This window comes from Peromyscus leucopus, chromosome 5 (assembly GCF_004664715.2).
Source record: "Peromyscus leucopus breed LL Stock chromosome 5, UCI_PerLeu_2.1, whole genome shotgun sequence".
Taxonomy (NCBI): Eukaryota; Metazoa; Chordata; class Mammalia; order Rodentia; family Cricetidae; genus Peromyscus; species Peromyscus leucopus.
The window spans coordinates 82258417-82284193 of NC_051067.1; the positions used below are offsets into that span (position 1 = coordinate 82258417).

At 36.7% G+C, this 25777-nt stretch overlaps 1 protein-coding gene across 17 annotated transcripts in view; it reads left to right on the plus strand.

Moving 5' to 3' along the window:
• Positions 1–25777, plus strand: part of Chd9 (chromodomain helicase DNA binding protein 9) — a 229473-nt gene that overhangs the window by 118235 nt on the left and 85461 nt on the right. For 11 of the 17 annotated variants that reach the window (XM_037206078.1, XM_028871524.2, XM_028871530.2 and 8 more), the window contains 2 exons: positions 7365–7696; positions 22928–23039. In XM_037206078.1, the coding sequence (XP_037061973.1) occupies positions 7365–7696; positions 22928–23039 (444 nt within the window). Of the gene's footprint in view, positions 1–5371; positions 6234–6261; positions 6591–7364; positions 7697–22927; positions 23040–23759; positions 23818–25777 lie in introns of those variants that run through there. The other 6 variants (XM_028871535.2, XM_028871536.2, XM_028871532.2 and 3 more) reach the window with 4 other exon arrangements.

Consider the following 25777-nt stretch of genomic DNA (forward strand, 5'->3'; position numbering starts at 1 on the left):
CACCAATGTCTGACAAAACACTAATCCATTTCATTCATAAAGAGTTTTACTGTCTTAAACTGAAAACCCATAGTGAAACAATGTCTCATAGCTTAAAAACAAATGAACAAGCAAAAAAACAGTCTTACACAGGCAAGCCATGGAGAGTGATGATGGCCCATGATGGAAAGTAGATAATCCTAGCAGTTGGGAGGCAGAGGCAGGCAAATCTCTTGAGTTCAAGGTTAGTCTGATCTACAGAGTGGATTATAGGACAGCCAGGGCTACACAGAGAAACCCTTTCTTGAAAAACCACCACCAGGCTGGCCTTGAACTCACAGAGGTCCATGTGCTTCTGCCTCTTGAGTGCCGGAATTAAAGGTGTGCACCTCTATACCCAACTTAAACTTAAGCATTTGTGTGAGTGTCCGAATGTGTATATGTGTACTGTTTGTGTGCATGGTACCCATGAAGTCAGAAGAGGGTGTTGGGTCTCCTGTAACTGGAGTTATAGGCAGTTGTGAGCCATCATGAAGGTGCTGGGAACCAAACCTAGGACTTACACAAAAGCAACAAGCACTCTTAACATTGAGCCATCTCTCAAGCCCCTAACTCAGTATTATTATACTGAGAATAACTTCTTGTGTTAAGTAATTCAGAATGTTTATTGTTTTCAGCAAGTAATGAACTTGATAAGGTTTTGTGATTTGAATTGTTAAATGCATACTTTTCCTTGGATACACTGAAAAAATGACACAACCTGTATATGAGGTATATATGGTAAGATATAGAGAGTAAGATATATATTGTTTTTTTTAAATATGTATGGCTTTATTGTGAATTAAAAGTTATCAGTATTCTGGTATTTTAGCAACCCTATATATCATTCTTTACCTACATATCTCTTTCCTCTCCTTCCCTCCCTTCCTTCCTTCCTCCCTCCCCTGCTTTTCCCTTCCTACGATCCTTTTGTCTCAGCCTCTGAGCACTCAGACATTTATTCTTAAAGATAGGCCTTGCTATATAACAGTTGGCAGGGGCTTATTGTATAGACCAGGCTGGCTACAAACCTGTGATTTTTCTACCTGTGCCACCAAGTGTTGAGATTGTGGGTGTGTGCTAGCATCTGTGGTTCCTGTTATTCTGTAATCATTTATTGATTCTTTGATTCCCTCTGCATAAGGTCTAAATATATTTAGCATAACACATCACTTGATTTAACAGTGTTTATCATTCTTCCACATGCATTTGGTTTTCTTGTCATGATGAACTACTTGTTATTTTAGAATATAACTTCAACTTTAATTATGCTGACATTTCAAGTATACACAAAAGTCAAAGATCAACCCAGCTTTAGCAGCCAGTTTTTCAATGTTGTCTTATAGTCATATCTTGTCAGACTTTAAATTTTCCCAGTTGTTTAAAGTGCATACTCAAGTTTGACTTGTTCAGATCAATACATAGTGTTCATGCTTTGCATTTGGTGGATAACTCTTTTAAGTTTCTCTCATTTTAAGTTTTATCCTTCATATTCTTTGGGCCTATGATCCCCTCCCTCCCTCCCTTCTTCCCTTTCTCCCTTCCTCCCTCCCTTACTTTGTGAAAGAAGCAGTCCCTTACCTTGAATAGTTTTTCCAAATTCTGGAATTTATTGATTGCCTCTGGATTTTTACTGTTGAATCTATTATATTCTTTTCTCCTTGGTTTTTCTTGTAAGTTGGGGGAAAAAAACCCTGCAAATTATTCATTCATTCATTTATTTGTTTTTTTTTTTTTTTTTTTTTTTGTTTTTTTTTTTCTTTCAAGATAGAGTTTCTCTTTGTAACCCTGGCTGTCCTGGAACTCACTCTGTAGATCAGGCTGGCCTTGAATTCACAGTGATCTGCCTGCCTCTACCCAAGTACTGGGATTAAAGACATGCGCCACCACTGCCCAGGCACTGTTATTTTTAAACACAGCTTTTAAGACTATCTATTTGCTTGAGCTGTCTGTTGGTGATTAAAATACAGACACTACTTAAAAAGCATTACCATATCACTGTAAACTGAAAGTTTTAACCTAACAAGAAAAAGAGCAATGTCATCATTAACTACTAAGGAAAGCTGGATAATCCAATCACAAAATGAAAATTTAGCATTTTAATTTATAAATATTACAGTTCACAGATATGAGGAGAATGAAGCAAAATGATCTCTCCACTTTAGCTTAAAAACTCTGAAAATAAATTGACAAAACTCAGGAATATATTTGACTTAAGTGTAATTTTTTTCCTCTCTAAAAGCAACTCTTAGCTGGGTGTGGTAGTGTGGCACACACCTATAATTCCAGCTCTGAAGATATCTAGGGCCCCTAGTTAAGGCCAGCATTGACTAAAAATGAAAACTATGACATCAGCTTACTATTGACAATGAAAACTTCTTATGAATTGTGATTTCAAGTTATTATGGGATATTTGCTTTATATACTTACCTTTTGTGACTGGAGAAATTCACTCATTTGTTTATTCATTGATATTTTGGCACTGGGGTTGAACCTAGTGCATCAAGCATGCTAAGCAAGTGCCGTATCACAAACCTACAGAAAAGTTGCAGTGGATTAAAAGAAGTTCTTGTACTTTACCTCATTTGAACAAAGGTTGCAGATCTGATGTTCCATATCCCCTAATACTTTAATAAATATTTCCTACAAATAAGGATATTTTCCTACATAATCCCAATGTGGTAAATGAGAAATTAATATAACGGAGGCTTTAGAGAGGAGGAGGAAAACAAACTATAATTAGTAAGTTTTGACAGAACTTGATTAACATTTAGGAGGAGAAAGTAGATAAAATGATAGCATTGTGTTTGTATTTTTATATTACATAATTTGGAAAATAACTTTCTCCTCATGGGGATATAGTTTAAAACCCTGAATTCTAGTAGCAGAAGAACTGCTTGATTATTATTCTGTTAAGATTAATTGTTAAGCAGTTACAATGTTTGAGTAAGGTAGTGGAAGCTGCTGAGAAGCTTTGTAAGAAAGGGAGGTGGTTTGGGGATTGCTCCTGCTCTGTGACTTGAGCACTCAGGAGAATAAGGGGAGGAAGCAGAACAGCAGGGAATTAAATATGGCTTTGCACATACTAGTTCATGTCTGAGCCGTATCCCCAGGACCCACATCTTACCTTTCAACCCAGACTGTTCTTTGTTTAAGGATCTAGCTCCAATTTTCAAATGTTAGTGCTCACTATTTGAAACTCAAGATGAAAAGAATTACATACACATACACTTTCTCAACTAGGCTTCCTATTTTATCTTTTCGTATACCGGAACTTTGTCTAGAACCAACTGTTGACTCTTCTTGTAACTCAACCATATTCCATCCATACTTTACTAGTCTTTGCATCTTTAAGTAGGTGCTAGAAAGAGTTAAAAAAAATACTATCTTTATTATTAACAACCTGACATTTTGAGAAAGCTGCTCACTTTTATTTATATTTGTTAATCCCTATAAATTACTATGATTGCATTAATATGCCATAAGAGATAGCTATAAAGCATCTTCTCTTTAAGGAGGTTATTTTGTCTTATAATCCATATTCCCCTATCCAGTAGCAATGAGATCTTTTAAAATGTATGTTTTATTAAGAGCTTGTACCATGTATGTTACTAGTGCCCACAGAGGCCAGAAGAGTGTATCATTTTCTTGGAACTGGAGTTTCAGGCTGTGGTGAAGTGCTGGGAACTGAACTGGGGTCCTTTGAAGATTATCCAGAGTGCTATTGCTTTTAAATGCTGAACCATGTCTCTGGCTCCCTTCAGTGGGACCTTAAGCAGGTCACTTCTTTTATACAAGTGTCCTTACTGCAAATTAAGAATTAGGAGCAGTACAGAACTAAAACAGATCTGTCTTGAATGTTAACTAGAATGATGTATACAATCTATAAGGATTTGTGAGAATAGTACTTGATGCCAAATAAGCAGTGTTTTATCTCTATGTCAATATTTTTGTAGTTCTTTGCTCTCATGTCCCTTCTGTCATTCTGTAACAAGAGCTACAAGAGTGTCTGTTCTCTTCTGTTTGCTGTCCTCCGTCTCTTTGTTAATGTTATTACCTGTTTCTCATTCAGGATTAAATTAGCTAATAACCGTAAATACTTAGGACAGTGCCTGGTACTAACTAATTACTAAGTACATATTAGCTCTTTATAAATTTTTGCATTAGCAAATTACTCTGTCACTGTGATCCTTTCCTTGAGATCAAGGCTCCAATGCCTTGACACTCCTTTTACATGCTGTCCAGCTTGATCGATCCTTGTAGGACTGACTGTTCAGAGAGTGTTGAATTTCTCCTCTAACCTTTGGTTTTCCCAAAAGGAACAGTGACAAAACACTGTTTTCATACTGCTATCAGCTGCCTTGTGAAGAACAGCTGGAAAGGGGGCATTAATACAGAGATGAATCTGAATTTTGAAGCAGTGAAGTTTTAACTATTTAAAGTTTTACTGCTTGCTAAAATAGTCTTTTTTTTTTTTATGTATAGAAAGGAAAGCTTTATCAGTGATCAAATTCAAGAGTCAAGTATTCTGGCATTTGCCTTTAACTCTAGCACTCCAAGGCAGAAGCAGGTGGATCTCTGTGAGTTCCAGGACAACAGAAGCTGACTTTGTCTCAAACAAACAGAAAAACGAATTCAAATCAACCTATTTATTTTTAAGAAGATATTAAACTTAAATTTTATCTGACTCATAGGTTCAGTTAGCACTGTACGAAGAGTCTTTAATAAAGACCAAAATGATTAAGATTTTTGTTGAGAAACCAGTGTGCCCATGGAGATAATGAAAATAGTTTCATTTCTTTTTTTTCTTTTTATTTATTTATTTTTATTTTTTCGAGACAGGGTTTCTCTGTGTAGTTTTGGTGCCTGTCCTGGATCTCACTCTGTAGACCAGGATGGACTCAAACTCACAGAGATCTGCCTGGCTCTGCCTCCCAAGTCCTGGGATTAAAAGCATGTGCTGCCACCGCCCAGCTCTTTCTTTCTTTCTTTCCTTCTTTCTTTTCTTTCTTTCTTTCTTTCTTTCTTTCTTTCTTTCTTTCTTTCTTTCTTTCTTTCTTTCTTTCTTTCTTTCTTTCTTTCTCTCTCTCTTCTCTCTCTCTCTCTCTCTCTCTCTCTCTCTCTCTCTCTCTCTCCTCCTTCCTTCCTTCCTTCCTTCCTTCCTTCCTTCCTTCTTTCTTTCTTTCTTTCTTTCTTTAAGATTTATTTATTTCATGTGCATTGGTGTTTTTGCCTGCATGTGTCTGTGTGAGTGTTAATCCCCTGTAACTGGAGTTACAGACAGCTGTGGGTGGCCATGTGGGTGCTGGGAATTGAACCGGGTCCTCTGGAAGAACAGCCAGTGCTCTTAACCACTGAGCCAACTCTCCAGTCCCTTAGTTTCATTTCTTAACTTAGGAAATAACAGGGTTTTTTTTTCTTTGTTCTTGCTGCCTTTAGATGACACGTAAAGATACTTAATTTCTGATAAGTCACTTGGTTAGTGTTCATTTGCATGACCTGCTCTTTAACCTGTTGTTTATCGGCAGCTACTTTTTAGTAGTCTAAATATTTTATTAGAATTTTGTGAAGAAAAGTATTTTTCTCTGGTAAAAACTGCACTGGATTAAAAAAATACTGAGCCACATGAAGCCATTTCTCTACCATTTTAGTTCCCAGATGATTTTTTAAAAACTCTTCCTTTTATGTGTATTTTTAAAAACCTGACTGTAGAAAGTGGCAAGTTGAGAGTTAATGTGTTCCGGAGGGAAGAGCAGTCCGTCGGGGGTTAAACTGCAGTCTAATGGAATAATAACTGGTAGCACCATCTGCTGGCCTACTTCCGCAGAAGGAGTCAGTATTTTTAACGACATCTCTAATATTCATGCTGATGCATTTTGATGCTTTGTGCATTCATTTCTTTCTCTGCTTTGTTGGAATCTGGCTATCTGCTTACAGCTATTGAGGAAACAGCTTTTAGGAGGGCTTGCAGCCTTTATCAGAGCTCAAGAGGATGAACGGTGGATATAAACTTGCCAAGGCAGGAATGTGTTGATAAATCAAAATGTGTATTTGTGGACGGTTGTGCATCTCTTGGTTGCAGCTTGCTAAATAGGCCATTTAGGAATCTTCTTTCAATGCTTTTTTCTTGAGCACTGCCTGGGGTGGTGAAAAAGCAGAGGGCAAGCCTTTGTCTGACGCCAAAAATGTCTTCAGTGAAGAGGCCAAGAGGAAGGGTAAGTGAAAGCCTGAATGAGTGGGAGGAGGAGGGGTTCTTTGGGCTAAAAGGCTAATGGGATTGAATAACCCTCCTCGTTACTGGCTGCTGCTGCGGGAGTCGCACTGCATCGCCATCTTGAGCTTGGTGCTGTTTTCTCAGTCTTGGTTATTTGTTGTAGCCTCTAGGCCTTAAGGTGGCATTTTAGTGGTCGTGTCTAAGCCTTCCTTCCTTTCCCAGTGCTGTAGCACTGCTCTAAAACCTTGATGAGGCAGGGATAGAAAGGACACTCAGTAGAAAACACTGGAATCGGCATGAAAATGTGTTTGGAAATTCCTGTTTTTTTTCTCTGCTGTAGTCAGAGGCATGTTTACGGGTAAGAACATGACAAAACTGTGATCTAAGCCTAGATGGATGAATGCTTGTTTGGAGAGGAAATTCTTTGGAAATGCTCTTGGTGTGCTTCCTGTGGGATTGCTAAAATATTAGTAATTGTAATATAAAACTGTAAAACTTGTTTCTTTCCCAAAGTGCTTGAGTGAAATTACGATAAAGAAAAAGACAGAAATCCACATTTAACTCTTTCATGGGAAAATAAAAACTTTCTTTAATTTTTAGGTATGAGAATGTCTGTTTACTAACTAGCTAGCTACATTCCTACATTAAAATGATTTTGTGTTCTCTTCCTAGTCTTAAAACAGGGTCTTCATTTTTCTAAAAATGAATATAAGGATAAGTGGTTCTAAGTTACAATAGCTATTTCTGAATTTACTTGAGTTTTGGAGGAAAGATGAAAGAAAAGACTTTCCTCCTAAATGCAAATAATAATTACAGGACAAAATTAGAAATAACTATATTTATAGGACAAAATCTGAATCACTAAGGAGTGCTGTAGAAATATCAACAAATCAATGTCTTTCCTTAACCTTTATTTCCAAGTCAGTAGCTGAGCTGTTTACTATGCACTAGTGTCCAGGTAAGCAGAATGCCTTACGTGGACATTGGTTTGCAGGACCCGTGTATTTGCTTATGTAATTTTAATGCTCTGGTTAATTTAAAATTTTCAGATATTTATGTCAGTTTTTTTTATATACTTTGGTGTTATTTTTTTTTTAAATGTGTGTGTGTGTTTGTTTGTTTGTTTCTCTAGCCCCCATCTTCCAAGAAGAGTGATGGTTCTGGGACATATACTAAGTTGCAGAATACCCAGGTGAGGGGCATGTCTGAGAAAAAGCCAAGAAAAAAGATGGAATCAGAAAGCAAGCAAGAAAAGGCTAATCGTATAATATCAGAGGCCATAGCAAGAGCAAAGGAACGTGGGGAACGTAATATTCCACGAGTAATGAGCCCTGAGAACTTCCCTAGTGCTTCAGTTGAAGGGAAAGAAGAAAAGAGAGGTCGAAGGATGAAATCTAAGCCAAAAGACAGAGACAACAAAAAGCCAAAAACCTGTTCTAAGTTGAAAGAGAAGACAAAAATTGGGTAAGTTGATTGTTAGTTAAATGTAATCTTTTGCAGTTTTTGCTGAAGTCTAAGCTGTGTGACCTGTTTTTCTGCTTTTGATTTGCGTGTGATGTATGGACTCCATTAGGAGAGTTTGACATTGCTAGATACCAGATACACTTTGTTTTTATTTTCAATGAGTTATGTAATACTAGGGTCGCACAAATATTACTTTTCTGTCAACATAGTATTTCGTGTATTTGTATTAATACAAATGCAAGGGAGGAGAATAAAAATCTATATTTTTGTGACAGTTCCAAAGTAACGTTCTTTAGTGGCATTGTACCTCACAGGGTACCTGATAGTTTAAAAGCATAACATAAAGTATTTTCTCAGAAAACCCAACCACACAAAAACTCTGGACTGTCATTCTGCAATTACAATAGACATTTACTGATTTGTTTTATATAATAAAGAAGCCAGGTGTTAATGCTTCAAGAGAATCCTAAGAGCAAAGAAGTATTCACCAATCCTATTTATCTATTTAATTTTATTTATTTATTTATTTATTTATTTTTTTTTGTGGTGCTATTAGGGATGAAAACCTGTCTTTGTTTTTTGTTTCAAAAGTCAAAACCAACGTCTTAAATTTTATGCTAAACAAAAAAAGAAAAAAGAAAAAAAATGCTAGAAAGCACCCTGCAACTCACCTTCATTCCCAGTGCCAATTCTATATATTTTAATTTGATTGTTTATATGTCTTCAAAAAATAAATGTATTTTTTGTATGTAAAGCTAAGCATAATGTAAGACCATCATAGAATGGAATTGTTCTTGAAGGACTAGTTAGTTATTTTTGAAGTTTTATATAGAATTTTACATAAAGTGCAATGTAAATTTTTGTTGTTCACATATGCACATACACAGAGAACATAGTAAAGAAAATTCCTGTTATGAGACTTCTGTCATTTGTTTACATTATTGTGATAGGGGTTACCAACAAATTGAATTCTTTACTTTCATTCTGATGCAGGCAAATAAATGCACTCTGTTCTCGGTATAATGTATCAATAAGTAATATTATTATTGATTGTACATTATTTGCTTACAACCAACATGAAATTCAAAGTTAAATTTCTTCTCATTTTTTAAAATATTGTCTCTATGTTAGCAGTCTTCATAGCCAGCATAAATTGTGCTGAGATTTCTGTTTTTAGGTTTATTTATTTTCTGTGTATGCCTGAGTGTATACATGTATAGTAGGTCATAGGCCTCCATGTAGATTCTGGGAACTGAACGTAGGTCCTCTATAATAGAAATGAGTACTCTTAACCATTGATCCATCTCTCCAGTCCCTACTCATTCATTTTTTAAAAAGTTTTCCTGGAGCATATGCAGGGACACTTGGCTCAGTCTGGGAGGAAGGGACTGGACCTGCCTGGACTGAGTCTATCAGGTTGATCGCAGTCCTCGAGGGAGGATTTGCCCTGGAGGAGGTGGAAATGGGGGGTAGGCTGGGGGTAAGGGGAGGCAGTGGGAGGGGGGAGAATAGGGGAACCCGTGGCTGATATGTAGAACTGAATGGTATTGTAAAAGAAAAGAAAAGAAAAAAAAGTTTTTGTTCATTTGTTCTTAGTGAAAGTATCTATTTTTCCAATATTATGTCAATTTTTAACTACATTTCACCTTTCACTATACTAAGTTAAGATTAAGTTATTGTTAAGATTTTGTTGTTGTTGTTGTGGTGTTTTTTTGTTTTTTAAAAGGAGAGGAGAGGGTGTTTTGAGACAGGGTTTCTCTGTGTAACAGTTCTGTCCATCCTGGATCTCGCTCTGTAGACCAGGTAGGCCTTGAACTCACAGAGCTCCATCTGCCTGCCTCTGCCTTTGAGTGCTGGGATTAAAGGCATCTGCCACCATCACCCGGCTGTTAAGATTTTTCTAATGTTAACTTGTTCAGAGATATGGGTGGAGAAATGTAGTATTTAGAAAGATAATACTTTGAAAACAGTGACATTGAAATTAGTAGATAAGCTTTAAAAGCTATAATAACTGTTACTTACTTTAACTCTGAGAATGAAGGAGAGACCCAAGCACCTAGAGACAAATAATTCCAGACTTGAGTCTGATTTAAGAAAAAAAATTGAGGTACAGAAAGTAAAGATAGAAATAATTAAATCAAAGAGAAACATGGATTTTTAAAAATGTGAGTTAATATTGTTGGAAATAGTAACATTGCCATGGGCTGTTTGGAAGGAAAGTGAATTTGTTATTTCTTTTTCACTTTTATTTTATTTTTTCGAGACTGGCCTGGAACCCGTTATGTAGATCAGACTGGTCTCAAACTAGTGTAGTCTTTCTGCCTTGCCTCCTTAATTCTAGGATTAGTCCCTGGCTTTGGCTTTTTTTTTTTTTTTTTTTTTTTTTTTTTTTGAGTCAGGGTATCCTCTGTCTAGCCCTGTTGGTCCTGGAGCTCTCACCCTATAGACCAGGTTGGCCTTGAACTCACAGAGATCCACCTGTCTCTGCCTCTCGAGTGCTGGCATTAAAAGTGTGTGCCACCACCGCCCAGCATTTGGCTTATTTTCTTAAGAGTTATATTTTTGTTAAAAGTAAGTAGATTATTTAAAATACAACATAATACTTCATCACCAATTGCTTTAATGCTTTTTCCCCCACAAATTTCTCCCCCCAATCCTCAAGTCTACCGATTTCTAGTAAGCAGAAAAAAATTGTACTTTTTTTTAAATTTTGGTTTTCTTTCTGTCTTGGTTAAATGCATGTCAAGATACTAAGTAGTCACCACAGAGAGAAACTTGAGAATGTCCAGGCTTTGTGACAGTTTATTGTCAGGCTGAACATGAACCCAAGACACTGCCTATGGTAGGCAAGCACTCTACCACTAAACTACATCTTTACCCATAGACCCTTTTGATAGAGGAGATGATAAGTTATAGACAAGTGAGTAAAATTGTGTTTTACCTGCTTATTATGAAGTTATTGCAGCAAATAAATAATCTTGATTATATTTATCATCAAGAAATTAAAAAAATACTGTTGTACATCAGGAAAAACAATAAAACATCTTAAATTACATTTGTGTGTGTGTATGTGTGTGTGTGTGCACACATGTATTCATGTGTACAAAGAAGTTGGAGGACAACATATGGATCCTAGGGATCAAACTCAGGTCATTCATGCTTGGTAGCAAGTACTTTATCCACTGAATCATCTCATCAATGCAGGATAAAATATATTCATATTTCATTATTACGTATTCTAACAAGGCAGTATGCTTTATTGTTTTGATTGCTGAGTTCTTTACTTAGTTATTTGTTGCAGGGTTGGAGGACTTCAAGCCCAGATCCTCTACATGTTAGGCAAGCACTCTCCCACTAGACTGTATTCCCAAACCTCATTTTGTTGTTGGCCTTTTGCTTATTTTGTTTGTTTGTTGTTGTTTAGAGGGGTAAGTTTTGTTTTTTGGGTTTTATTTGAGACAGCGTCTCACTATGTAGTTCCTTTGGCTTGAAACTCATAGAAACTAGCCACCTCTGCCTTTCAAATGTTTGGTTGCAGTACCATGCCTCCTACAGCCCTAGGTTTTTTTTTTTTTTTTTTTTTTTTAATTTTTTATTTATTTATTAATTATATATACAGTATTCTGTCTACATGAATGCTTACAGGACAGAAGAGGGCACTGGATCGAATTACGGATGGTTGTGAACCACCATGTAGATGCTGGGAACTGAACTCAGGACCTCTGGAAGAGCAGACAGTGCTCTTAACCACTGAGCCATCTCTCCAGCCCACAGCCCTAGTTTTTTAATTGTTATGTGAGGAGTTATTCCATTAGAGATCAGTTTGTATTGTTTTAACTAGCATTTTATGATATGTGAATATTTCCTTTTGAAAAAAATCAGATCCTCTAGAACTCAAGTTATAGGCAGCTGGGAGCCATGTGATGAGGGTACTTGGAACCAAATCCAGGTCTTCTGCATGAGTAGCTTTCTCAACTGTTGACATGTCTCTTATACAAGCAGTGTATGCCTGTACAGTTACTTACCTGCCATCTTTAGAAGAGGGATAATCATATTATTTGTCTCCTGGTATCATTTTGAGGAGGAAATGGGTTAACATTTAAAACAATATGTAGACTATATGTAGCGATCAATGGATGTAAGCTATTATTATATTCTGAGTCCACAAATAACGTATAGCTATTTAGCAAAGAAGTCAAGGCCAAGAGCTACACATCTTCCTAAATGTTATTCTGATTCACTGTCTAGGCTATCTTTCTTTCTTAAGGCTTTGTTCCTAAGTGATCAGCTTAAAAACCAATCAGAAAAAAATATGAAGAAATAACAGCAACAAAACTTAGTTACTATTTTGTTTTGTTGTTTGTGCTTTTCTTTTGTGGGACTCTTGGTTGACCCTAGGATCTCACACGTAGATTTGTGGTAGGAGGCACTCTCACTGAGCTGTACTGTGGGTCCAACTGTTGCTACTTTCTAAGGTCTTTCTTAATCCTGACTTCCTTTCTTACGGAGTATCTGAATGACATAAACAGAGTACTTTTGACCTTGACATGGTCTCATAGATGTATAAATTTCATCAGTTACAGCCCTTGATGATCAACTCTTTGGTTTTGTATTGTTCATAGTAAGTCTATTCTCTATAGGAAAATGATTTATTAAATATTTGAAGTAGTTTTCTGTTTAGTTATAGCAAAAAATACTTAAATTTTGAGATATTTATCAAGCTCAAATATAAGTTAAATTTGAGACATTATGAAAGAAAGCAATAAGGCATTAAATCTCAATGCTTTGGTTTTGGTTCTAGGGGTTCAAACACAGGGTCTTCTTTTGTGCTAGGCAGGGGTTCCACCACTAAGTTCTATGCCCAGCCTCTTTTAGACTTTGAAAAGTTTGAGACCAGCCCAGCAGTGGTGGTACATACCTTTAATCCCAGCACATGGATGGCAGAGACAGGCAGATCTTTGTGAGTTCAAGGCCAGCCTGGTCTATAGTGTGAGTTCCAAGGTGGCCAAGACTACACAGAGAAAGCCTGTTCCAAAACACCAGGGGAGAGAGAGAGAGAGACAGAGAGACAGAGAGAATTTGAGATCAACTTGGGCTACATAGAGAGAGATCCTGTCTGAAGACATGATAATGAAGTGACATGTGAACTGTAACTTAAGTTTGTTTTTTTTTTAAAATAATAGGAATTTTGAAATGACATCAGCTTCAAATATATAATTGTTTGGCATATGGTAACTAAATAGCTATAAAAGTATATGATGTAAACTTATTATATATTCCTAGTGTATCTTTAATAGTCTGTGTAAAGCCAAGCAGTCAAAATGCTCTTCTAATTTTCTTGTTTGAACCTAAATTATGAAACTCATAATGTGAATCAGTAATCTGCAGAATGAGTAGGTATACATGATACTTAGGAATCTCAGTTATAGTTTACTTCTCCATTGTTCAGAATGATGCCTTTACGAGACTATTCAGGTTTTGTCATTCGCAGAAAGAGGTGTCCTTCATTGAATATAAAATGCTGTTGGATCATGAGGCACTGTCATTTTTGTGTGTCAGAAAGAAAAGTGTTGCCAATTAAAGCTATGGCAAAGTACTAAAAGAATCCTGGTTGCAGAAGTATTACACGTGGTTTTTTATTTGTTTATTTATTTTGTTTGATTTTTACATGTATTTTTTTAAGAATTAAAATTCAGCTGTGCTGTCAGTCATGATGGTGCACGGTTTAATCCCAGCACTTAGGAGAAAGAGGTAGGCAGATCTCTGAGTTTGAGACCAGCCTCTTTTATATAGTTAGTTTCAGGATGGCCAGTGCTACATAGAGAGACCTTGTCTCAAAAAATAAAAACAAACTGTACACAAATATGTTGAATGATTGTGTAGATTCTTAATAGTTACTTATATGACACACTCTTGAAAAGAAAAGCAACATTAAATTCTGGATAGGAAATACTGAAAAATTAAAGTTACCAAAATCTGACCATATAATAACCTTTCATATATTTAAGGATTACTGCCTGTCAGTGGAACTTGCTCTGTAGACCAGGCTGACCTTGAATTTAGAGACCTGACTGTTTTTGCCTTCAAAAGGATTAAAGGTGTACCCACCATGCTTGTCTAGAAAAATATATTTTTTTGATGCCTTTGAAAATGACCTCATTTCTTTTTAATTACCTGGCAAAAATAAAAATAAACTAATGTATTTTTGCCTGTTTTCTATGCATACAATTATGTGGGTAGTTCTTGTTTTGGTTTGGGTTGATTGAGATAGGGTCTTGCTGTATAATTCAGGCTGACTTTGAACTCATAGCCCTTCTGCCTCATCCTCCTACATGTAAGGATCACAATTGCGAATCATTTGCACCAAATATGATGGGTGTATTAATCACAGCATATGGACTAATTGAGTAAGATTTATTGTCCAATTATTGCAATGAGAGAATCAACAGGGGGCAATTACAGCTTGACACAGTGTCGAGTTTAGCCTGTTAACAGAATCTACTTATAGTGAACGGGCTGGATGTAGATGAGTGCATAAATTACTCTCAAAATCAAATGTAGGTACCTCAGGTATAGACACTATATTTAACAAGTCAATTAAGAGCTCAAATTTTATACCATAGTTTCAAATTGCTCTTTTCTGTCGGAAACTGGACATTTAGGGGTGTTTGGTTGGTTTTACCTGAATATCTGTTGCTAGTTTGTTGGTATTAATAACAGATCCTTTTAATATTGTTTTTGAGACCATATGGCTGGCTGGCCTGGAACTCACTCTGTAACCCCGGCTGGCCTCACACTCACAGAGATCCACCTGCCTCTGCCTCCTGAGTACTGGGATAAGGGCACTTGGCTCCTTTAAAAGTTTTTTAAAACCAAAGTTTCATTAAGAATGTATTATTAAGTTGTTTTATACTATGTTGCTTTATTTTGTGAATATTTCTCCTTGAATTATAAGATCATTGTATTTGACGAATGTGTTTACAGTGAAAATTTTTTATTTATAATTAATTTTAAATGTAGAATTAATAGTTCAGGATGTTCTACAATATTTGGGTATTTGCTTACCCGGCTTTCTCTTGTTTTTCTATTAATTCATCCGAGTTCCTTCAGATACCATTTATAGCTATCTGTTGTCATTGTATAGCCAATAAAGACCTCTGGTTGCTCAAAAGCCATACAGACTTTAAGGTAAAAAATTTACTGATAATAGCATTTCAGATTTCTCTGTTCATCAAACTTTATTCATGTTAAATATTTATTGACTGTCTGAATAAGAGGTCTCATATTAACCTGGTAACAACCTTTGCTGTTGTGTTTGTTTTGTTGTTGTTGTTTTGCCTTTTACTAGATTTCTGACTTTGACAGTTTTGTTTTATTATTTGGTAATGAACTCTCCCTGTCAGCTGAGACAGGTCCCTGCTCTGATTATCTTAGAGTTTTCTCAGAATTAATAAATAGTTTAGGCAAATGAACTTTAAAATTTCAGTGTAGTATAAATAAAAAGAAGTTTGAAAGGTGTCTTGAACCTGGGCATGGTGGTGCACAGCTTTAATCTAAGCACTCAGGAGGGAGAGGCTGATGGAGTTCGAGGCCAGATTGGTCTACAGAGTGAGTTCCATCCAGGACAGTCAGGGCTACACAGAGAAACCCTGTCTCAACAAAAAACAAAACAAAACAAAACAAAACAAAACAAAACAAAACAAAACAAAACAAAACAACACAACACAACACAACACAACACAACACAACACAAAACAAAACAACAAAAAGACAGTTGTCTTAATTCATTCCCAGTCTGCTGGGAGGACAGACTCCTTGGAGAGGATTACTTTAAACCTGAGTCCACTGTGCTGGGGCTGGGTTCGCTCTCCCTCCTGGACCTGAGAGGTGAAGCTTGGTCGTTGGAGGCCAGCCCAGGCAATTTAGAGAGATTCTGTTTCAAAATAACAACTTTGAAAGGGCTGCGAATGTGACTTAGTCGAAGTGCTTGTTTACATGTGCGGAACCTGGGGGTCAGTCCCAGGATATTGCTCTCATAATTCCTAGATTTGAATCCTTAGGGTTGGAATCCACAAATCTAATGTTTCTTTTCCTTGTTTGTTTTATACATTTGTTTTGGTTTAGATTTTTACTTTTTAATTTGAAGTAATTTCAGACTTGCAAAACTTGGTTAGAGTTCTTTTAGGCTTTTCTTTCAACTTCCTCAAATGTTGACATTTTATGTAACTGTAGCACAAGGATCGGAAACTAGGAAATAACCATTTGTAATCTTGTTAACTAATCCACTGGCTTCATTTCCAATATTGTTTTTCTTTTTGCCTCCTTTTTAACAGCCACTCTAGACAAGGTCTTGCTATGTAGCCAAACTTGCTTCAAATTTTCAATCACCCTGCCTCTACCTTCCTCACACTGGGATCACAGATGATGTTTGCACTGTGACAGCTACTGGTCAGTCCTTTCTAGACTTTCATTTTTATAGTCTCTGCTACTTCTCATGAGGCATCTGCATTTTAAATAGACTGCTTACCTATTAAAGCCTAGCCCGTCCTAATCTAATACCAAGTTATTATTCCCCTTAGTAGTGTGTAGATGCCCTTTCACAACAGAAAATAATCTAATAATACAATTTCATACTTTCAAATAAGTATTCCATGTAAGTTACCATGGTTTTAAATCTTCAAATTTTTATGTGCTTCTACCCCCAACCAAGAATTAAGACAGTCAAAAATTATGTCAAATATCAGAATAACATTTTTTTAATCATGAAACTGTGTCATTTGTAAACAGAAGCGATATGTAATATTTTAGACTTAAACTTAGTAAACTACTATATCTGAAATATCTGCTGCCACATTAGGGTTTTGTCTCCATCTCCCCTATCCCCTCCAGTGTTTCTCTGTGTAGCCCTGGCTGAACTCGATCTGTAAACCAGACTGGCCTTCAACTCAGAGATTAAAGGCATGGGCCACTACTACCATGTGGCCACATTAGGGTTTTATTTTGCTTTGTGATGCCTGAGACCGAACCTAGGGCCTTGCACATGTTAGACAACAGTCTTCCATTGAGCTCTACTGCTCTCAAGAGTTAGTCTTCCAAGTGGAATGTGGTGGTATAGCTCTCAGAACCCAGCACCCAGCACCTAGGAGGCTGAGGCAGGAGCCATCTCTCCAATTCCTTGTCATTTTTTTTTTTAAGATTTATTTTTTATGTATACAGATGCTTTGTCTGCATGTATGCTTGCAGGCCAGATGATGACATCAGATTGTGAGCTGCTATGTGGGTGTTGGGAATTGAACTTAGGACCTCTGGAAGAGCAGCTAGTGATCCTAACCTCTGAACCATCTCTTCAATCCCCTTATGTAAATTTAAAATATATTTGTTGTTGTTTTGAGACAGAGTTTCTCTGTGTAGCCCTGACTGTCCTGGAACTCTCTCTATAGACCAGGCTGGCCTCAAACTCACGACTGCCTCTGCCTCCCTAGTGCTGGCATTAAAAGTGTGTGCCACCACTGCCTGACAAGAAATGCTTTTGTAAATCTTTGTTAGGTATACTTTTGTTTGTTTGTTTTCATACCAAAAACAGTTTGTATTAAGATGGAGTTGATAGTGCATAGTAATTATTGTTTAGATAATATTTGTCTGTAAAAATTATTTTTAAACAGCCTAGTATTTTGAGAATCTTCTTTTAATCTCTTTTAGAAATGAATAGTACAACCAGTTCATAGTCATTTATATTTTAAAAAACGATTAAATGACTGTGTGTCTTTGTCCAAGGTGTATGTGTATTTGTTTGTTTGCTTGCTTGTTTGAGACAGGATCTCACATGTAGCCCTGACTGGTCTGAAACTGACCATATAGACCAGGCTGGACTCACACTTACAGAAATCTTTTTGCCCTTTGCCTCCCAAGTGCTGAGATTAAAGGTGTGCATCACCATATATAGCTCACTATGGTTTCTAGAGAGTCAGGAAATAGGAGGTGTAAGAGGCTGCTGTAGGGGTTGGGGATTTAGCTCAGTGGTAAGGCCCTGGGTTTGGTCCTCAGCTCTGGGGGTGGGGGTGGGGTATGGAAGAGGCTGTTGCTAATATGTGTATTATTTTGTAGCAAATAATGTTCTTTAAATATGTTTGGTCATTTATTGTGTGTACGTATGTATGTGTGTGAGTGCATGTGTGTCACAGCATGTGTGGTGGTCAGAGAACAGTTTGAGAGATTCAGTTCAGTTCCACTGTGTGGCTCCCAGGTGGTTAGACCTGTCAGCAAGTGGCCTTCATCCACTGAGTCATCTTGCTGTGGATATCGCTCTGTATAAATAAAATGCTGATTGGTCAGTAGCCAGGCAGGAAGTATAGGCAGGATAAGCAGAGAAGAGAATTCTGTGAACAGGAAGGCTTAGTCAGGAGATGCTGCCAGCTGCCACCATGAGTACCAACATGTAAGATACTGGTAAGCCACGAGCCATGTGGCAAGGTATACATTTATAGAAATGAGTTAATTTAAGATAGAAGAACTAGATAACAAGAAGCCTGCCACGGCCATACAGTTTGTAAGCAATATAAGTCTCTGTTTACTCAGTTGGGTCTGAGCGGCTGTGGGACTAGCGGTTGAGAGAGATTTGTCCTGACTGTGGGCCAGGCAGGACTGGAGAAAACTTCAGCTACACCATCTTGCCACCCCACATTACCTTTCAAATAAGTAGAAGTATACTTAATGATAAAAGGCATCATAAGTGCATGAACCAATACATTTTTTTACTACTGTCACAGAGAATTATATTTTGTGTATGATCACAGAGCACTGTAGTACAGTAGCTTGTTTACACCAGTCCACAATATCACTGCAAAGACCCTTTACGTCAGTACGCAGCAGGAATGCTTCAGCTCCTCTATAATGTTACATGGTTTGTGACTAGATCAATTTAGGTTTAACAACAGTTTGAGAAAGACGAAAGCTTCCAGGACTGGCAGAGAAGAGTTGATAGAGACCAAATCTCCCTGAAAACCAATATTTAAAGGGGAAGAAGAGGTATAAGAGGGTTTTTTTGTTTTTTTTTTTTGTTGTTGTTTTGTTTTGTTTTGGTCGAGACAGGGTTTCTCTGTGTAGTTTTGGTGCCTGTTCTGGAGCTGTTGCTCTGTAGACCAGGCTGGCCTTGAACTCAGAGATACGCCTGGCTCTGCTTCCGAGTGCTGAGATTAAGGGTGTGTGCTCCACCCCCACCCCCCTTCTGAAGTTTTTTTTTTTTTTTTCCAGATTTATTTCATTTTATGTGTGTGAGTGTTTTGCTTGCCATGTATGTCTGTGTACCATGTACATCCTGGAACTAGAGTTTTGGGTGGTTGTGAACTGTCATGTGGATGCTAGAAATCGAACCCAGATCCTCTGTAAAAACAAGTGCTCTTACCACTGATCATCCACTTGCCTTTGCCTTCTAAGTGCTGGTATTAAAGGAGTTCACCACCATGACCCAGCTGGCTCTTATAACTTAAAGGTCCCTTCCTGCTTCAAATTGTAGTACTTCAGGCTTTAGAGTGGGTAATATTTAATTTCGGTCTATTATTTAAGTTTTTAAAATTTTACTTATTTGGGTGAGGAATACAAGAATGGCATGGTGTACATGTGAATTTCATAGGACAATTTGGGAATTGTTTCTTCCTTCCACCACGTGGTCTCATGGGTTGAACTCAAGCTGTCAGGGTTGGCAGCAAGAAGCCTTCCTCACTGAACCATGTTGCCAGCCCATCTCTGTTTCTTTCCTTTATTTTTATTTTATGTATAATAGGGTGCATGTGGGTATACCATGTGCAGAAAAGGATTTATCAGTTTTCCTGGGACTGGATTTATAGACAGTTGTGAGCTGCCATGGTGGGTGCTGGAAATCGATTCCAGGGCTTCTAACCACTGAGCTATTGCTGTAGCCTTCCCCGCCCCCCCAAATTCTCTCTTCTTAATCTACAGTATTTTGAGCAAATTATTTACCTTTTCTAGGTTCATTTTGGTCTCTTTATAGTAATACTCCTTGCCTGTGCACTTGAACATCAAATAAAAGAGAGCATTTAAAGTTAGCAAAGAAGCTAACCCACAGCCCCGAGTAAGTGGAAGTTGTGAAGATAAACCTTAGTTCTAAGAATTGAGGTTAGTTTGGATTGGGAAATGAAAATGAAATACATTGAAACTGTATAGATGAGGAGGGAGAACCAGAGCACGTCACAACAGTGAGTATGGCTTTCGGGCAGATTTGTATTTTAGGAGGGAAAACAGGAAGAAAAATGCCTGAATGAGGAAGGAAGGAAGTGATGGAAGTGGAAAGACAAAAGGACTATAACGATGGCTGCTTCCTTCAGTTTGTTTCAGATTATTTTTATCCCTTTGCTTTCCTGGCTCCAAAAAATAACTCTACTTTTTCTCTTACTTACCACTACCCACATATTCACAAGATTGCAAGTTAGAAGACAAGTAAGAATTAACATTATCTTGTTGAACATGTCTAATTAGAGGGGAAAAAATCATCTACAACTTTTTGTTATGTCGCATCTTTGACTGAGAATATCTTATCAGTTTTACATCCATAGTAGAAGATCATACTTTCTTCATCTAGATTATTGTCTTCTTTACATGAATTGTCCTTTACCTTTTCAATAGTTTCTCTGGCTTGCACTTCACCTCTTTCTAGTGATACTACGCCCTTCTTTAAAAATTTTTATCCCTTAATATTGTTTCTTTTTTTAAAAAATTCACTCAAATATATTTGAAGACTTAGTCATTAGGTGGTGCCTATCCTGTGGAACATAAGAGCTGACTTGAAATTTAAAAATGTTCATCTTTGCATGTCATTCCAAGGCCTTCTGTGATCCTTATTGCATAGGTCTCCAGCCCTCCCTTCCTCTTGGTGTGTGTTTTATTCATTATTCCTGCTGCACATTTGCCTTGCTTTCCTATGCATCCTTCTGCTGGGGATGTACCATAGCCTTTTCACTGTCTGCTAAACTCATCATTTCCTCATTCAGGCGACACCTCAGATTCTTCTACTTTTTCTGTAATGCCTTCTCTAATCTTCCATGAACATGAACACTTACAAAATAGTCACACTGCTAAGTGATCTAACTGCAGCACACATATTTAGAAGTCATGACCAGGCAAAGACTGGTTTGTGGTTTGTAGCTAGAGTTTTCCTGCCTTGCCCACAGTCAGGACAAATCTCTGTCACCCGCCAGTTCCACAGCCGCTCAGACCCAACCAAATAAACACAGAGACTTATCTTGCTTACAAACTGTATGGCCATGGCAGGCTTCTTGCTAACTGTTCGTATAGCTTAAATTAATCCATTTCCATAAATCTATACCTTGCCATGTGGCTTGTGGCTTACCGGTGTCTTCACATGCGGCTTGTCATGGTGGCAGCTGGCAGTTTCTCTGACTCAGCCTTCCACTTCCCAGAATTCTTCTCCTCCTTGTCCTGCCTATACTTCCTCCTGCCTGGCCACTGGCCAATCAGTGTTTTATTTATTGACTAATCAGAGCAACAGATTTGATATACAGACCATCCCACAGCAGTAGTTCATATAGCAAGAGATATTGAGCAATCCTAAAGCATGGTCCTGGTTTCATTTGGACCTGATGTTGGTTATTGGCATTATGCTTTTACTCTTTATAGTAGAGAACAAAGTAAAAGGCATAACTTGTTGGCCTGTAAAATGTATTACCACATGGATAGTCATTGGAAGGTTTCAGAACATTGAAGAGCTAAAGTGCTTTTCTTCTGAGGTATGATATAAAGCTGGTAGTACAATTAGCCCAGATTAGGGTAGGGTTAGGCTTGTGCTAACCTACTTTGTTTGTCTCATGGAGCAATCCCAGGGATTATTTTTTTCTGTGGGAATGTGTGCTTTTAAGGAAATCAACAAAATGATATATTCCTGAATATATAGTATTCAGTGTATCTTACTTTCATAAAAGTTAATATATTGCAACATCAAACAACAACAACAACAACAAAAAAAAAATAGTCACACTGAATTCTGTGCTAACCTCCATTTTAGCATTTTTGTTATGCCCTTGCCTCACTATGATGCTGTGAGGTTAAACTGTCATTTTGTAACTGATATACTTTGTAGTTTGTATTTACTTACTATTACTATCTGTTAAGATTATGTTATGAGCTAATAATATGTTAACTTCACATTGCTGGGACAAAGCATCTGATATAAACAACCTCTTGAATGATAGATTAGTTTTATCTCATGGTTTCTGAGATTTTAGTCCATAGGCACTGCCTGTTGTTGTGGACCAGTGAAGGATCCGGACATCATGTTATACTTTCTCTGTCTTGTAGGCAGAGAAGTAAGACCAAGAGATCAGGCAGTTTGCTCAATGTTGAGGGTCCAAATTGCTGAATCAGTGATCTTATCATGCTTATAACTTCCAAAATTGTTAAATAATTGTTAAAGATTTGGATCTATTTGATGTACCATATACGAAAATATTGGAGGAGTTTTTGGTTTTGGAAATAGAGATATCTAAAAGAGAATTTTGCTTGTTAATAACATGGTTTATGATTAACATGGCACTTTAGTAATGGTGTTGTTGATAATGAAATCTAGAATACCAGTTCTTATCTCTCAAGAAAACAGATTTTTAGTTTAGAGATATGTATTTGATATGTGTGTAATATTAAATGCAAAACCAGAAAGTTACACTGACACATACTATAAGAATTATATAAGTAGTATTTCTTATTCCTAGGTACATATGGTATAGATTTGATAAGCTCTGACATACAATTAAAATGTTAACAAATAGCTGGTCATTAGATTGTCAGCAGTACAGGAAACATTATTGCAGGGTAGAAGAATCAGAGGCTTTTGCGTGGAGGAGGGTGTTCAAGTGCAGTGAGCAGCATCTCTGTAGGCAGGAAGTAGAAAAAAGTCCCTGTTTCTGAATTGGTACAGTAATAAGTTCTTTTTATTGTTAAAGAGTTGTGTGACTTGAACATTTTCCCATGAAAAATTCATTCAGAGTCCAAGAAGCAATGTTAGGACTTGACTTCTTGCCTGTATTATAGGCTGTATTCAGTGCATTAGAAGAGTTTGTTTTGAAAATATCTATATGGATTTCAGTTTAATTAACATATTTGGTTAGACATGTACAATATAAAATTATGTTTGTCATGGCTACTCTATTCACAAAAAATGGAAGCTGCAGAGTTCTGAATGTTAATTTCTTTCTTCTGAAACAGCAAACTCATTATTTCATTGGGTAAGAAACAAAAAAGAAAGAATGAATCTTCAGATGAGCCGTCTGATGCTGAGCAGATGTCACAGCACACATTCAAAGACCAGCACTCTCAAGTGAGTACTCACGTTTATTCTGAGAAATGGAACATTGTTAGAGTTATTTAGGGAGCATAATATTGCCTCTTGGATAGTTACACTCTAGTTGAGTGATAAAAATACAATTTATTATATAGTAAATCCTGTAGGATAGCATGATTTCAATATACTTCTAGAATATTACCATATAATATTAGACATGGGAGGAAATTTATCTGCCTTCCTTTAACCCCTCATTTTTCAGTATTGGAACTGAAACTCTGAGAGATTAAATAACAATAAAGTCCTGGATGACTTTTAATGTAAAGCAGTATCCAGTGGTATCTTGGACTTACAGAGTGCTTTAAATGAAATTAATGGTATAGATATTAATTTTAAAAATAATCACAAATCACAGAACAAATGGATTGACTCATTACTAGAGTTAATACTTTTTGTCTGCTTGTGTTGAAGAAAAGATAACCTATGATACTAAAAATCCTGACAGACATAAATATTGTGCATTTTGCCTTTAAAAAAAATAAGTAGATATCAAAATAATCCTATGGGGATATATATATATAGATAGATAGATCGAGATATATATATATACACACATCTATAGTGAAGGTCATAATAATTCAGGCCACCCTCTGCTTTCTAATCCTTAAAATACAACTGTAGGCCGTAGGGGTGGTGGCAACTGTTGAATTATGGGGCCAGAAAGCCCCTGAATGGCCTTTCTTCTTCCTTATGCAGCTTCTTATCCAATGGGAGAGTAGTGGCTCAAGGCTCCTGGGCTGCTGCAAGAGTTGAGGTAAGGGCAGTGATTGAAGCTCCTAATACCATATGGCCTGGCCTTTTCTTCATATGCTATCCTTAACTTAGGTAAACTTCTACTTAACTTACTCAGTATCAGAATTTTTAGTTTAATTTTTACTAGAATAATGCTGGCCATCTTTCCATTTTGTAATTTACCACAGTGAAACAATAGTATAGTTCTTTGTAAACATACCTTACATTTTTTACTATAGTGTTAGGTTGCTTTGACAAGTGTGCTGCTTTAACAAAACAAAAAGCAAATGTATACTTTCTAATAAGTATAAATCCTTATTATGATATATTTGATTGTGTCATTTTACAAATGAGGGGAAGGTCCATATAGCTTTCAGTGACAACAGTGGATTGTCTAGATGGATTTTTAAAGTTGAATTAAGTTTTAGAGTCAGCGAAATTTAGAATTGTGAATGTAATGTTTAATTCTCTTTAATCTTGATAAAGAGTACTTTTGTAGTTAGACTAAATTTAGAGACCTATATGTTTTTATAAATGCCCCTGCAGCAAATTATGGTAAATATTTATAGGAACCTAGTTTTAACATAACAAAGTATTAGCCACTTAAAAACATAAATCCTGTGCTCTCTTTATTCATAGTGCAGTGATCAAGTCTGCCAAAGCCTTTTATTTTCATAGAGGAGGGTAAAAGCTACAAATACACAGAAGAGACAGCATGTTAGTGTTTTCAAAACATGGAGAAAGCCAGAAAGGCACACTTACCAGTCATGCCAATATTCAATAAGTTTCCACATTTGAAAACCCATTAGAAATATTGTATGATCGAGAAAGGTAACTGGAGAAAGTGGCCCAGTCTTCGACTTCACTTGACATGTGCTGCCTGCCGTATGCTTCACCTAAGACACTTTAGGGTGAGATCATCTGCAGTCTTCTATCAAATCAGTTAATTAGGCTGATAAACTAACTCATCATAGGATGAAAGAGCAGTTTATATTAAATTGTCTTCATTTTATCCTGTGAAGTTGCCTGAGTGTACATTTTTTGTGAATGTAAAGGAAATTTTCACACCATGCATTTACTTTTTACTAGAGAACTGTGGACATTTCAGAATACCGATAATTAGCCAAGTAACCAGAAAGGAAACTGTAAGATAGTGGAAACTATGTCATAGAATCATACAAAAATATATTGAATGACTCTCAAACTTAATTATTTAGAAATCATGTGTAGTAAAACCTTGATAATTCATACATGTTTTAATGTAGTAAATGTCAAGTTGAGTACTAATTTAAACTGTTTTGAACATTAAGATCTATATGATAGTTGTAATAGAATTCTAAACATAACATTTAGTCTAAGTATGTTCATAGAAATTTCCCTCTAGGGAACAATAAATATTTCAAGCGTTTTTCAAATTAGTATGTGAAAAAAGTAGATTTCTTGTAGTCTTTTTATTATGGTTATATATTACCTTCCTATCGCTTCCATTAACAAAGTATTGCTTTGATGTTAGAAAATGTAAATGTGAGGCCGGGCATGGTAGTGCACAATTTTAATCCCAGCACTTGGGAGGCAGAGGCAGGAGGATCTCTGAGACCAGCCTGGTCTACAGAGTGAGTTCCAAGGGAACCAGGGCTACAAGAGAAACCCTGTCTCTAAAAACAAACAAACAAAAAACACAAATGTGTTTATGTCCAACAGAAAGGCTGGGAGTTAGTTGTTCAGTCATAGAGTACTTGCCTAGCATCAACTTGATTCCCAGTAGACCTTTTTCCTCACCAGCAGAAAGTTTAAGCAGATGGTGACCCATTCTAACAAAAAGGCATGGAATTTGGATACCCACATACTACCTTTCTTGCAGTATTGCTCATCTCGGAAGACAAAGAGGCATGATCTTACAAAGCCACAAGCATGGCAAACTTAGTACAATAACAACTTGGTGCCTCTCTGCTACACAGATTCAGCTGGTTCTGTTACAGCTG